General features: G+C 39.8%; 1 protein-coding gene across 1 annotated transcript; it reads right to left on the reverse strand.

Moving 5' to 3' along the window:
* Nucleotides 1–1,145: 1,145 nt before the first annotated feature.
* On the reverse strand, nt 1,146–14,169 carry CHRNA9 (cholinergic receptor nicotinic alpha 9 subunit). Its single transcript, XM_041753341.1, has 5 exons — nt 13,946–14,169; nt 13,535–13,680; nt 12,435–12,589; nt 6,069–6,601; nt 1,146–1,757 (listed from the first exon to the last, which is right to left on the reverse strand). The coding sequence occupies exons 1-5, from the start codon at nt 14,007–14,009 to the stop codon at nt 1,216–1,218; spliced, it is 1,440 nt and encodes a 479-aa protein (XP_041609275.1). The 5' UTR covers nt 14,010–14,169; the 3' UTR covers nt 1,146–1,215.
* Nucleotides 14,170–14,563: the final 394 nt, after the last annotated feature.

Here is a 14,563-nt window from a genome sequence, read left to right on the forward strand (position 1 = left end):
AAATTCATCTTTAGAGTTTATATAAAATATAACCACTATATATAACATCATTATCATGAAGAAGTTTCCCTTAACTATTATGTTGATGATTCTTAGACTTTCTTTATATGGGACAGAACTTCTTATTCCATAATTTGAGAAATGACTTGAAATGTGCCAGCCCAGAGAAAGGTAACACTGCAACTTAAATCACACTAAGGAATCTATGACTATTTTCCTTTTTTCAAAGTGTGTTTTAATAGGGGCTATGTGGGAGTGTGGAGCTGGATAAGCTTCAGACTCTTGGTTTCTGCTCCGGTCCTGATCTCAGAGTTGTGCAATCTGGCTCCTGCTCAACCAGGAATCTGCTGGAGGTTCTTTCCCTCTGCCCCACCCCATACACACACACATGCAACAGAGAACTCTCTCTTTCTCAAATAAATAAATAAATAAATAAATAAATAAATAAATAAATAAATCTTAAAAAAAAATAGAGGCTAAGGGGAAAATGAGTATGTTTTGCTTTAAATTTTAAACAGTAATGTAAGATACTGTTATCTGCCCTGTTGAAAGGGAACATAATTGTGTGATCTACAAGACAGCCACCTACACTCTGGTAGGCTATAAAAGGAATCCTTTTATATATCCTTCATCTTCCTACCCTTGATATTTTGGAACTCTTGCTTAACTTTTTTTTCTGCTTAACAAGTAGCTATAATATTGATTTGAAGTTAAAAAGTAACACAACAGGGACACCTGGGTGGCTCAGTTAGTTGGGTGGCCAATTCTTGATCTTGGTTCCAGTCTTAAACATGAGTTTGGGCCAGTATTTAAGTGGGCTCCACACCCAGCATGAAGCCTACTTAAAAAAAAAAGTAGGGCAGCCCCGGGTGGCTTGGCGGTTTAGCGCTGCCTTTGGCCCAGGGTCTGATCCTTGAGACCCAGGATCGAGTCCCACGTCAGGCTCCCTGCGTGGAGCCTGCTTCTCCCTCTGCCTGTGTCTATGCCTCTCTCTCTCTGTGTCTCACATGAATAAATAAATAAAATCTTTTTTTTTAAAGTAAACATAACATAACCCCTCAATTTTATATATATGTTTATTTATGTATTTATTTATATATGAATTACATATATACATTTGCATGTATGTGTGTATGTATGTAAATCTTACCTGGAAAAGTATTAGAGTAGATCACAGGGAATTTTATTGATTTATCTCCACACAACAAATGCCCACTAATCTGCTCTTGCGATGATCAAAACAGTCATCACGAACACCATAATGAAGAAAACCCACATGAAGAATCGGTCTATGACTTTTGCAACCTTCTTCCACTCGCTTCCCTTGGAATTAGTGGCCTTGTGGTCTTTGAGGCACTTGGCAATATACTCAATATTCCTTGTCAGCACCTTGTACTGTGCACAATAACTGTCAGCATCCTGTGGGTTCTCACCATGGCACCCCAAGTCATTCTTTAACAGTTTATTTATTTCCTTCTTTCTGGGAAGGTCTTTGTTTCTGTCTGTTTTCAGATTTGGCTCTGGAAGTTTGCCATAAAACTTTGTGAGGTGAGTTCGCTCCCTGTCATGGCGGGGGCTAAGGCAGCTCTCACCCACATCATAGACACACAAAACCCTGGACATGTATTTTAGGATGACTACCCTGGCCCAGTGTGGCACTGGCCGGGCCTCAGCCCCACAGAAGTGGATATTCATCACCATAATGGTCAAGGCGGTGGAGGCTGTGATCAAGGCCATTGTGGCTATGTAGTATTTGCCTGGAAAATAACCAAAACCAAGTTAGCTTAAAATTGTCTTCACATTTGGCTCAAAAATATACAAACACCTTTTCTAGAGAAGCTGTATACACTAATGGTTACTGGTATAAATTTCTAAATCAGACTTTCTAGATTCAAATCCTGTCACTCATTAGACTTGTGGCTTGGGGCAAGTTTTAACATCCTGCTAAGCTACAGCTTCCTTCTCTGTAAAATAGGTATGATAATTGGATCTAATTCGTGGGACTAGGATGAAGCTTAATTGAGCAGTCCATGTAAAGTTCTCCTCACTGTCCTTTACATTGAGTTAAAGGTTTCTAAATGTTTGCTGAGATCATGATGTGAAAAAATTCCACTTTCAACAAATAATGATCTCAGGCAGCTCTCAGAATTGTCTTCAGACCTCATTACTATTGGATAAGGAAGTAGACACTGTGTCACTATTAGTCTTTAACATTTGATTACATAAACCAAATATTCATGAAAAATGAAAATTAAGAAAAGAAATAATAAAGGTAAAGGCACAAACCTATAAAAACAAAAAGATGAACAAAAGCTTCTTTTGAAAAAAGAATAAGATTAATAAAACTTTGATAAAGTCACTCACAAAATAGAGGTAAGTAGGTTGACAAAACCAAAAGACAACCTACTGAATGAGAGAAGATATTTGTAAATGTCTTACCAGGTAAAGAGTTAGTATCCAAGATCTGTAAAGAACCTAATCAAACTCAGCACTCAAAATAATAATAATAATAATAATAATAATAATAATAATAATAAATTAGTTAAGAAATGGGCAGAAGACATGAACAGACATTTCTCCAAAGAAGACATACAAATGGCCAAGAGACATGAAAAAAATGCCCCATGTCACTCAGCATCAGGGAAATACAAATCAAAACCACAATGAAATACCACTTCACACCAGTCAAAATAGCTAAAATTACCAAGTCAGGAAATAACAAGTATTGGCAAGGATACAGAGAAAAGGGAACCCTCTTACATTGTTGGTGGGAATACAAGCTGGTACAGCCACTCTGGAAAACAGTATGGAGGTTCATCAACAAGTTAAAAATAGAGCTACCCTATGACCCAACAATTGCACTACTAGCTATTTACCCAAAGGATACAAACATAATGATACAAAGGGGCACATGCACCCAAATGTTTTTAGCAGCAATGTCCACAACAACCAAAATATGGAAAGAGCCCAGATGTCCATCGACAGATGAATGGATAAAGAAGATGTGGTGTATATATACTATGCAATATTAGCCATCAAAAAGGATGAAATCTCACCATTTACATCAACATGGATGGAACTAGAAGGTACTTTGCTAAGTGAAATTAGTCAGTCAGAGAACGACAATTATCATATGGTTTCACTCATATGTGGAATTTAAGAAACAAAGCAGAGGATCATAGAGGTAGGCAGGGAAAAATAAAATAAGATGAAATCAGAGATAAACCATAACAGACTCTTAACTATAGGAAACTAACTGGGGGTTGTGGGAGAGGAGGGGAGTGGGGGAATGGGGTAACTGGGTGACGGCATTAAGGAGGGACGCATGATATAATGAACACTGGGTGTTATATGAAACAGATGAATAACAGAACTCTATATTAGAAACTAATGACACACTATATGTTAATGAATTGAATTTAAGTAAAATAAGTTTAAGAAGAAAAAAATAGAGGCAAGGTGAGGAGGAGAAGAAGGGAGACTGTAAAAGAAGAAATAACAGAATAGAAATTAAAATACAATAAAATAATATTATAAATAGCTGTACGATAATATATTTGAGAACCTAGAATAAATTTCTAGAAATACAGACAACACCAAATTTAATGTAAGAAGAAAGAACATTGGAATAGAAAAGCCCCAGAGTTAGTTTTATAGGAGAGTTTTACCAAACTTTTAAAAGACAGATAATTCATATCATGCAAGTTAAGTTGTTGTAGAAATATAAAAAAGAGAGAAAACTATCTAGCTTATTTTATGAAGTCAGTTTAGCCTTGATTCCAAAAGTAACAAGAAAGGAAGTATTAGGGCCATACTTATGGATGTATTTGAGAAAGTCTTATAAAGATTACTAACTAACTAAATCCAATAGTGTCTTAAAATAATTCATCATGATAAAGGAGGGTTTAACTCAACATCAGAAAACCTAATTCACTAAAAAAAAAAAAAAAAAAAGAAAACCTAATTCACTATATTAATGAGGTAAAAGAGAAAACTTAGATGATGATCTTAACAGATGAAAACAATGCAATTGATAATGTTTGTCCATCCACATAGTATTTGTTAAAAGCTCAAAATAAGCCAAGAATCAATGAGACCTGTCTTAATATGATGAAGACAATGGGCCAGAAGCTTAGATCAAATGCTATACTTACTCAGAAAACTTAAAAAACATTTCTATAAGATTGGAGGTGCTGCAAATAACAAATTGTGATTATCAACATACGCTCCTGTGTACATTGTTTCTGAAAAGACACATTTTGTATTATCATAGGAGCAGAACAAGTAATGTTTGCAAAATTCCTGAGACACGTCCCAAGACATCTCTCTTTATAACTTCAGCCAGCTTGCTTTTGAATGTCACTGCTAAAGAAGAGAGAGAGATTTGCCAGTTGTCTTGCCTCAAGTAGGATTATGATTACAGGTCATCACTGTCAATCATTTCTGTCTCAATAGAGGTAGTAAAAATGCCAAGATACCTCTTTCTCTTTATTAGTGGTGTGGGGAGAGGGGTGGAGAGAACTTTCTGTGTTCGCTTCTCAAAAAGATGTGTGTCTGTGTGTATTTGTGCCCATGTGTTGGTGTGTCTGTGTTTTTCGCTTGGAGACACATAACAAGGAAGAAATCTCCAAACAGGGAAACCAACGTAGTAATGTCTGACTATCAAGTAATACTGGATTCAGTAGAGGATAAAAGGGCAATACAGTATCCCTTTCATATTGGTCTTTAAATCTCTGTGTGTTCTGAAGTTCCTCCTCATGTTTACTTTGCAAAACAAAAAATTAGGTCTAGCTTCTGATTCTGGTAAGCATCTATTATAAGAGCAAGTCATTGAAACAGAGGTGTTGGAGCTGAGTAGGTCCTTGGTGGCAGTTTGCAGGTATGAAAGGTGTGAGAAGGGGTCTCAGATAAGGTAGGGAGGGGCACCTGTGTGGCTCAGTCTGTTAGGTATCTGCCTTCAGATCAAGTCATGATCCCAGAGTCCTGGGATCAAGTCCTACATTGGGCTCCCTGTTCAGCCAGGAGTCTATTTCTCCCTCTCCCTCTGCCTCTCCATCTACTTGTGCTCTCTTTCTCTCTATCAAATAAATAAATTAAATCTTTAAAAAATAAGGTAAGGAAAGGAAGGGAAGGGGAGGCAGGTGTCATAGTCTCTGTGGGAGGCAGGTGTCATAGTCTCTGTCTCCTTGCCTATCCTTAGAAGGACATTTTATTAGTGCAGACTTTTGAAAATATGGTCTATCCTAGAATCGGCTGAGATTCCCAATTCTTACCCAAGATTGCTAAATCAAACTCTTTGGGTGTAGGCGCCTGCATTTTACCAAGTTCTCCCAACTTCTTCCACACCCAATAAAGGTTAAAGATTATTCTATTAAGGGTAGATGATGGGCGGAAAAATCTAGTCAACCATTTCTATCATGTTTACCACTCTTTCCTGAGAAGAGATCCCGTGCTGTGAAAAGATAATAAGTCACTACTTATGGCATACTTACCATATGCCACCTTCTACGCTAAGCAATGACATAATGAGTAGCAATTACACATGCTTTCCAGGTGACAAAGCAGAACTAAAAGACTAAGTAACTTGCCTAAGATTGATCGTTAAGAAATGAGAGGTGAAATCAGAGTTCAAATGCAGATTTCTTTAACTTCAAAATCAGGGCCTTAACTTCTAAGCCAGTGAAACAGAACGTGCATCAAAATCAGCCAGAGGTCTTGTTAAAACGGATTGCCAGGCCTCGCCCCAGAGTTTCTAATTCTGTAGGTCCGGGGTGGGCCCTGAGAGTCTGCATTTCGAAAATGATGCTGCACCTTGTGTCGGGGAACCACACTTTGAGAACCACTGCTCTGAACTATATTGCCCCTCCTTCCTCTTTTGTGTAAACCCAGAGACCATAAGACCAGTTTTGGAAAACGGCCATATCTGTATTCAAAGATGCCAGCTGAAGACACTAATTGAAGTATGACTGAGTCTGAAGTTGACCTAATGGTTTAACTGAGTTTAAAGGACCAGATACAATCCCACTCACTACAATGCTAGACTCAAAGTATAAGACACTTGAACTCACCTATCAGGGGGACATTTTCTGAGGCTGGCATGATCTCTGCCACCATGAGCTGAAATACAGTCATGGCCAACAGGATGGTCACTCCCAAGGAGACCTTTTCTCCAGAGGCTGCTGGGAGATAAAAACTCAAGGGAGCCAGAAAAGATATGAGGACACATGGGATGAGGAGGTTGACGATATAGAACGAGGACCTCCTCTTCAGAAGGAGAGTGAATGTCACATCTGGGTAAGGCTCAGAGCAGCAGCCATAGGAGATCACATTCTTCACAGCAGGCATGCCATGGACCTCCCACTCCACATCTTCGATGAAGTCGGAGAGATCACCACTGTCTAGGGCATTGAATATGTCCACCTGGTTGCCATTATAGGTCCAGGAGCCAAAGGTTAAGTTGCACTGCTGGTTATCAAAAGGGAAATAGGTGACATCCACCACACAGGAGCTTTTGGTGATGGCTGGTGCATCCCAGGTGATCAGCCCGTCATACCGCAGGACCACATTGGTGTTCACAGGTTCGGAAGATTCATCATCAGCCCTGGAGGTCAGAGGGGGAAAATGAAAGCTGCTTGTCAAGACAATTCATCAACTTCCTTACTCCAGACAGCTCACTGACCTGTGCCCATCCTTTCAGTGTCTCTGGCAATGGATGCCCACTCTCCCTGCCACCCTGGCTAAAAGTTGGAATCAACTCCAATTTTCCCCTCTCCTCCATCTCCTGTAACTACTCAAGGCCAACTTTTCTTGGATTCTTCCCTTAAAGTATCTCTGCTCTATGTCCCTTTCTCTTCATTTCCAAGCCACTCTCTTAGTCCTGGTATAATGATTCAAACATCTAGATAAAAAATAAACACATCGATGCTAAAATCTAACTGGGAGGCTCTGCTTACCTGATTTTGTTAACTTTGGGCTCAAGAATATTAAAATAGCCTTTTGATGCTGTTGGAATTGTACATGTTCATTTGAAAAATGCAGGAAAAATTCATTTACCCAGGGGCACCTGGGTGGCTCAGTCGGTTAAGCATCTGACTCTTGGTTTTGGCTCAGGTCATGATCTTGTGGTCATGGGGCCCAGCTCTGCACCAGGCTTCATGCTCAGTGTAGAGTCTGCTTCAGATTCTCTCTCCTTCTCCCTCCCACCCATTTTTTTTTCTCTCTCTCTCTCTCAAATAAATAAATAAAATCTTTTTCATTGACCCATAATCTAAGAGATTATAATTTATTCTAGATATTTCTTCTTTTTGTTTAATCAACATTTATGCCTGGGTATAGAATTTCTATTTTCCTTTAGAAAATGACTTTCTCCACCACCATTGCAAGGCAGATGAAATATTGATTAAGGTGTTTCAGCCTCCCCTGGCCAGGATTAGCATGTGACCTGAGCTACATCCAACTGATTCACTCTTCCTGGAGTTTAGATCTTAAACAGAGTGATCCAAAGAGCAAAAACAGTCACCCTGGTGATGCCTCCTTATAAAACAAGCAAACAAACAAACAAATCAGCTCAATAATCCCTGCTGTCTCAAACTCTAAAGCAGTCCCAGTCTGTCCTTTCTAAGAACTGGGTATTGATTTTTTTCCCCTTTAATTCAGTGAGCTGCACCATACCCTAACAACAAATTTCTTTTTTCAGAAGGTAGCTAACGTCAGTTTCTAATTCTTACAATCTTAACTAATAAGTTTTTATTAATATTTAATGCATATTTTCCAATCTTCCTTATAATTTTTCCCCTACAAAATGTATTATGTCTAGATATAATGTATAAGGTATCCTGGATTGGATTCTGCAACAGAAAAAGTACATTAGTGATGAAATCCAAATAAAGCCTGTAGTTTAATTAATAATATTGTATTAGTTTTGACAAATGTGCTGTGTTATTTTGACGTAACATTAATAGTAACATTGGAGGAAACCAGGTGAAGGATATATGGGAACTCTTCGTACCATCTTTGCAACTTTTCTGGAAATCTAAAATTACCCTGAAATTAAAAAGTTAATTTTCCCCAAAAAAGGATGATACAAAATTTAAAATGTAGTTACTAATTCACATTCTCCTGCAACATCATTTTCATGGCTAATAGTTTTCCTTTGTATTATAAAGAGATGCCATATTTATCCAACCAATCCATTGATGTTCAGCATTGTCATTTCCAGGTTTTGCATTTACAAACAATGCTATGGTGAACATCCCTGTAGTTGAATCTTTGCATTTATCCTCTCTTTCCTTACATTAGACTGCCAGAAGATGTGCTAGATCAATAATTTTTAAATTACTTTTTCCACTTATTAAAAATTGGATGCCACATTAATTGTAATGGTCTGATTGAAGTGAACCAAATCAGACTATTACAGTTAATGCTCAACTTTTAATGAGGGTCTTTTAATGAGGGTTTAAATAGAAGGATCTTTAATATGGGTCTTTGTGAAGATAGCAAGATGAAATTTTTCGAAAATCCCTGAACCCATCCTCTGTAACAATGAGAAATGTATATTTAGCTGTATGATTAGTGAGCACTCTGGTGAACTGAGAATATCACTCACTCATCCTACCTTCCCTGGTGTAAGAGGAAAGATCTCAGCATCAAAGAAAATCTATTTGGACACTTCCAAATAAAAAATTAGCACCCCCTCTTCCTTTCCAAGGCTTACTTCCCTACTGGTACTGTGATTCCTTTCCTCTCATGTTTGCTTCAGGATTTTGCATCTCTTGGTTCCTCTTTTTCTCTCTGGTTCATCTAGACCATTCCCAATGCTGTTCCTCAGTCTCCTCTGCCAACTTCCCTTCCTCTCAGGCACTTCCCACATCCCGCCTCTCTTTCCACACACTGGAAGTGATACACACTGCTGTCACTTCCCCTTTTTGCTTTTATTCTTGTAATTTGGCTTCTTCCCAACATGTGATCTTTCAAAAGTCATTCATGACTTGCAGACACACAAATCTAAAAACGTGTCCTAAGGGTCCATCCTGTTCAACTCTTCCCAAGCATTTCATACTGTAGGTTGCTTCTAAACATCCTTTCTTCCTGTGCTTTCTATGACACAACTGTCTCTCACTTCTCCTTCTACCCCTTTAACCATTTATTTTAAGTGCCTTCTGTAAATGTCTGCAGTGAAGAGTTTCACCAATTTTATCTGAAGCCATTTTCTCTCCTTCCTTGAGTAGTTCTATTAGGGCTTTTAGGGTTTTTGATAGCTCTTCCCTGATGCTCTTACCAGACTTGAGGATTGCCTTTTCAGTCCCTTCATTGGTTGTCTCCATGTGGGTGTTCCTTTGGTCCCCCAAATTGAGTAGGTCCTACACCAAACTCATCATCATTTTCCTCATGCCTATTCCTCTTCCCCTCCTCTACTTCAAATCTCATCTGACAGGTTTGCCATTTTCTCAACCACTAGAAGACTTAAGTGAACCCTAATGCTAAATTCTAGACAAATCTTTCTGAATATAATAGGGTACCGAATTCCTCACTAGCTCTAAAATCCAGGTGTTAAGGTGGCACACAAAAACCCAAACAGTAGAACTCTCTGATAATAAATACATATTTGGAATTTCTGTAGCCCAGTTTCTACCCAATCTAATGTCAGGAATCCTTGCAGCCTCTTGCACTAACCATTATATTGGCCATATACTTAAACAACCTCACCAGAATGTTGAGCCCAAATTTATTTATCCCTTTACTGATTTGGTAACAGAGCCAGTATCTGCTTGAACAACTATATTGCTAAAGAGCTCACCACCTCTTGGGAATATTGATCACTCAAGTTATTTGTTATGATTATTTTTTAAATTGTTTATCTTCCCCTTAACTTTTCATTGTCTTGGTTTTTGTCCTCTAGAGCAATTTTCTCTTTTCTCTACCTTATTTTCTCCTTGATTGCCTACCATCACCATCAAGTCTTCCCAAGGACTTCTCACTTCCAAACTAAGCTTCAACATATTCAACTGCTCCTCACATGAAGTAAGTAGCTTCCAGATCCATCATCATCCTGATCACACCCTAACAAGTCCAGCCCAGCCCCATGGATTCAGGCACAGTGGTGAACCTAGAGGTGAGTCATCTTCCTGCCCAAACTATTTTTATCACATCTTACTGGATCACTACCACATGTCCTTCTTTCCTCTCCCCATCACCATTCAGAAAGCCCATTTTGTGGTCTACAAGGCTCTAGGCAAGCTTCTGAGAAATAATGAGGATATTATATGTGGGATTGGAAGAGTCTGCAGGTCCAGGGGTTCAGCTGGAAGGACCAGGGTCAGGGAAATGGCTATGACCGAGGTCCCTTCTTTGCCTGTTCTTATAGCCCTCTTCTAGTCTCCTTTTAGCTGGTTATAGGAAGGCAAATGACATCCAACCATAGTCACATTTAGAATTTCCTCTAAGTAATAAAACTATGGCATTACTGAGAAGGAGAATACAAAGCAGAATAAGGGATCTGAAACAGAACAATCTGAGACAGGAGGGAACAGAAGACTGAAGAGTCAAGCCAGGGAAACAGAAAAGAGTTGATTAATCAGTGTCATGAAAAGGACAGGGAACAGAACTCTCACACCTCAAGGCCAGTGATCTGGGAGGAATGGAGGGACAATGGGGACAGAATTTACCGAAGCCACAGTAGGTCTATGTGAGCTCATGAACACACTACTGGCTTCTGGAATGAGGGGGTGCTGGAGTAGGCTTAACTTAGGTGACCATACAAGCTTGCAAAGAAGCATGTTAGTAAGAGTTGGTCACTGCTTCAACCAACCAAAGCAGGAGGAAGAGAAGAACCAGCATTCTGTTTGTTTCCCAGAGAGAAATGTTACAACGGATAGAACACTGTTATCTATGTCAACTATATTCTCTGATTACTTGCATCCTGTGAATGAGAGGAGCTCATGGACAACAAGGCTTGTTCTCATGCCTTCTGTATGTATGTGTGTGTGTATGTGTGTGTGTGTGCATGTGTATGAGAGAGATAGAGAGAGAGAAGAAGGGTGAACTGGAATAGTAAAGCACTAGCACTGAAATGCTGTCTTGCATGGAAAGGAATATGGAAGGTCCCTCTGGCCACTCAGAGTTGAGAATAGTCAGCAGGATCAGTGCTATGATTCAATAGGTCATTCCGCTTGGATGAGCTCTCTGAATAAGGGACAAGACTAAAATCCAGGGTACAACCTGACAGTATTTCTTCCTAAAAAGAAACCCATGCCCACAGGAAGGTTCAGTTCTCAGGAAAGCCCTCTTGAACTGCCCCTCATTAACCCTGTTCTAAGTCAAAGATGAACCATTCCCACCCAACAGGACTGAACATGAATTGTGATAGAGCAACTGAAAGTGAATTGTGATAGAGCAATGTGGTTCCTCCATGAACCAGCAGCACTGACATCAGAGCTTATAGAAATGCAGAATGTCAGACTCCACCCCAGGCCTACTGAATCAGAATCTGTATTTTAACGAACTCTTCAGGTGATTCATGTGCACTTTACACTTTGAGAAACATAAACCTTCTACCCATTTACTCTAGGCCCCTTGCTCTGAAACCAGGAAAGGGCAACTGCTAATCTTATGATCTAGTTCATCCATCCTCCCCTCCAATGTCCAAACTCCACAGGCCAGCCACTAGCTGGCCCATTCTGATTGAATCTGAGTAGTATCATTGTTATTGATACATGATCTAGGAGAAGGGAGCATCACTGTTATTAATCAAATTGTGTCTCCCAGCCCCCCAAATTTATATGTTGAAATCCTAGCCCCCAGTACCTCAGAATGTAATCTTATTTGGAATAGGATCATTGCAGATGTAATTAAGACAAGGTCATACTGAAGTAGACTGGGCCTCTAATTCAGTGTGACTTTTGTTTTTATAAAAGGGAAAAAAATGGACACAGACAACACACAGGAAGAATGCCATGTGAAAAGGAAAACAGAGATCAAGGTGATGCTTCTACAAGTCCAAGGACAACAAAGACTGCCAGCAACCCCTAGGAGCTAGAAGAGAGGGATGGAACACGTTCTCCCTCACAGCCTCGGAAGGAACCAACTTTGTGCTTCTAGCCTCCAGAACTGGGAGAGAATACATTTCTGCTGTTTGAGCCACCCAATTTGTGTGTTACAGCAGCGCTAGGAAACTAGTACAGCTTATAATATAGTTTCTCATCCAAAAGGGAAATGTAAAAAAGAAAAAAAAAACAAAAAAAAAAACAAAAGGGAAATGTAGCTCTAAGCTTTTATGACCTGTTATTTTATTATCTAAGATATTATGATCATTTCAGGGCCTAGGTACATGAATTGGTACTTAATTTCAGGTATGTTTTAAACATTCTTTTTCCATTATGTTTAAATTCTGTTAAATCATTAAGTTCATTCTTGAGAAACGACTGACTTGTACTTACTTGTTATATAGGACAATATCCGGCCTCCATACCAGGTCACTGGGGATCCTGATGGAGTCCAGTCCATCATACTGGTCTCGATCCCACGTGAGATATGCATCATGCCAAATTTGGCGGATCCATAAATAGGCAGTCAGAATCTGGTTTCTTTCATCCTGTACAAGTAACCATGATATAACTCTGTCCAGGAGACACCTCAATCAATCAAATGCCTTCCATCTCTAGAACACTTGTTCTTCACAACAGAAATTCCAAGAACACAAATCTACTTTCATTAAATAAATGAGAACTTTTCTAATCTATCATTTTGACTGACTGCCAAGGCCATATTTTTTTTTCTGCTTGATTTAGTGTTCTGAATGTAAAGTGGACAGATGTTTAAGCCATCAGATCTTTGCATGGATCAACAGCCCAAATTTCTCTGAAAATTGATCAACTGATGATCCACTTTAATGAGAAGGTCAGGAAATATCTACAACGTACAGAAGAAAGTCTTTCAAGTTTCATAACTTTGTGCAATTAAACCCACATAAGCACTGAAAAAGATATGCCATCTTAAAACACCACGTTTCTTTTTTGGAAAATAGGAATAAAATTCATGTAACAAAACTCGCCATTTAGCCATTTTAAAGTACACAATTCAGTGGCTTACAGTATATTCATGATATTGTGCAACCATCACCACTATCCAATTCCAGAACATTTTTGTCAACCCCCAAAAAGGAACCCTATGACAATCAAGCTGTCACTCACTGTTCCCCTGTTCTTCCCACGGCCTTTGGCAACCACAACTCTGCTTTTAAGTCTCTATGGTTCTGCCTGTTTTGGACATTTCATAGAAAGGGAACCATATGATATGTGATACCATCTCTTTTTAGATGATCAAGACTGTTACTGTTAATAGCCAGGATTAGGTAACATTTAGTGAAATTATTTTCGCTGAGAGCTTCCTTCCTTGGTATTCTCTTCCCCCACCAGCCCGCTCATGTTGCTGTCTGTTCTCATTCCCTCTCAAATTCCAGGTAAGACATCTCTTTGTAAAGCACAACCGTGCTTTCATCCTAAGCACCACTTCAGAGTCACCACTTAATATTACTCACCATGTCCTTAATCTGAGAAAGTGTAATCTGCAGGGTGACATTCAGAACTTTATCTGTATCTTCTACTGGACGAAGAGCATTGGAATAATCTTCAAAAAGGTCGTTAAACAACTTCTGAGCGTATTTTCCATCTGCTGTTTCTACAGCTGCTCAAAAAGATGGACCTGGATCAACATTCAATGTCATGCATATTTCAAGGTAAAGAACAACAAACTGAGGACTAGAACTGGGCATGACCTGGCATCAGCTAGGGACAAGCTTTGGGTATATGAGAGTCATTTTTCAGGCCAGTCAATAAGAGGCAAGAACACTTCCTTGCAGTTAGAACATTTGTTCTGTTTGCTGGCCCACTCCCACCAAAGAAGGGACCCCAGATGAACTGAGATGATTACACGCCCATCAGCCTCTTACCTCTCAGCCTAGAGACAGCAAAGTAAATCCAGCAAAAGGAGATGCAGGAATGGGGCCAGTTCATCTTTTTTCTGAGCCTCCAGAAATTCTCAGCCAGGCAGCAGCCTTCCAGTTCCCTCTGTGAATGGGAAGGGTCTGGGTACAAAGATCCCACTCTGCCACAGTCTCACCAAAACAGATGGAGAGCTCAGGCTTACTGTGCATATAGGGCCCGAAGTCTTGAGATCCAGACTCTCCCTCCCTCCCCTCTGGTAATCCGAGACCCGCAGCTCTGTCAGCAGACCTGCAGGAGCCTGGGTGGGCTAGGTCAGGCAGTGCTGATCTGGGGAAGCTGTCCCAGCTGAGGGTCCCTAGCCACCTTCAGCAGGAACATCCAGACCAAAGTTTCAGAGGAAAGGAGGTAGGAGCCCAACACCCCCTGAGACATTGCCAAAGCAGGATATGTGCTTTCTACACCTGCAGCAAACAGACCTAGCCTGACTCTAAGGACTAAGGGAAGCCAAACAGACCCTGCCACAGGGCATCCTCTTGAAAGGCTCTATGAATGCACTTCAAGTGGCATTTGAAGAGGGAAAAAGAAGCAATTCCATGATCTCCAGAACAGAGTACCTTCTGCTT

This window comes from Vulpes lagopus, chromosome 4 (genome assembly GCF_018345385.1).
Source record: "Vulpes lagopus strain Blue_001 chromosome 4, ASM1834538v1, whole genome shotgun sequence".
Lineage (NCBI taxonomy): Eukaryota > Metazoa > Chordata > Mammalia > Carnivora > Canidae > Vulpes > Vulpes lagopus.

Bases quoted from the DNA above. Each gene is read 5' to 3' on its own strand.
- CHRNA9 (XM_041753341.1), bottom strand. From the start codon at position 14,009: ATGAACTGGCCCCATTCCTGCATCTCCTTTTGCTGGATTTACTTTGCT. The intron at 13,681-13,945 runs GTAAGAGGCTGA...CTTTTTGAGCAG, and splicing joins TGCTGTCTCTAGGCTGAGAG to CTGTAGAAACAGCAGATGGA. The intron at 1,758-6,068 runs GTGAGTTCAAGT...GTTATTTTCCAG, and splicing joins AGAAAATGTCCCCCTGATAG to GCAAATACTACATAGCCACA.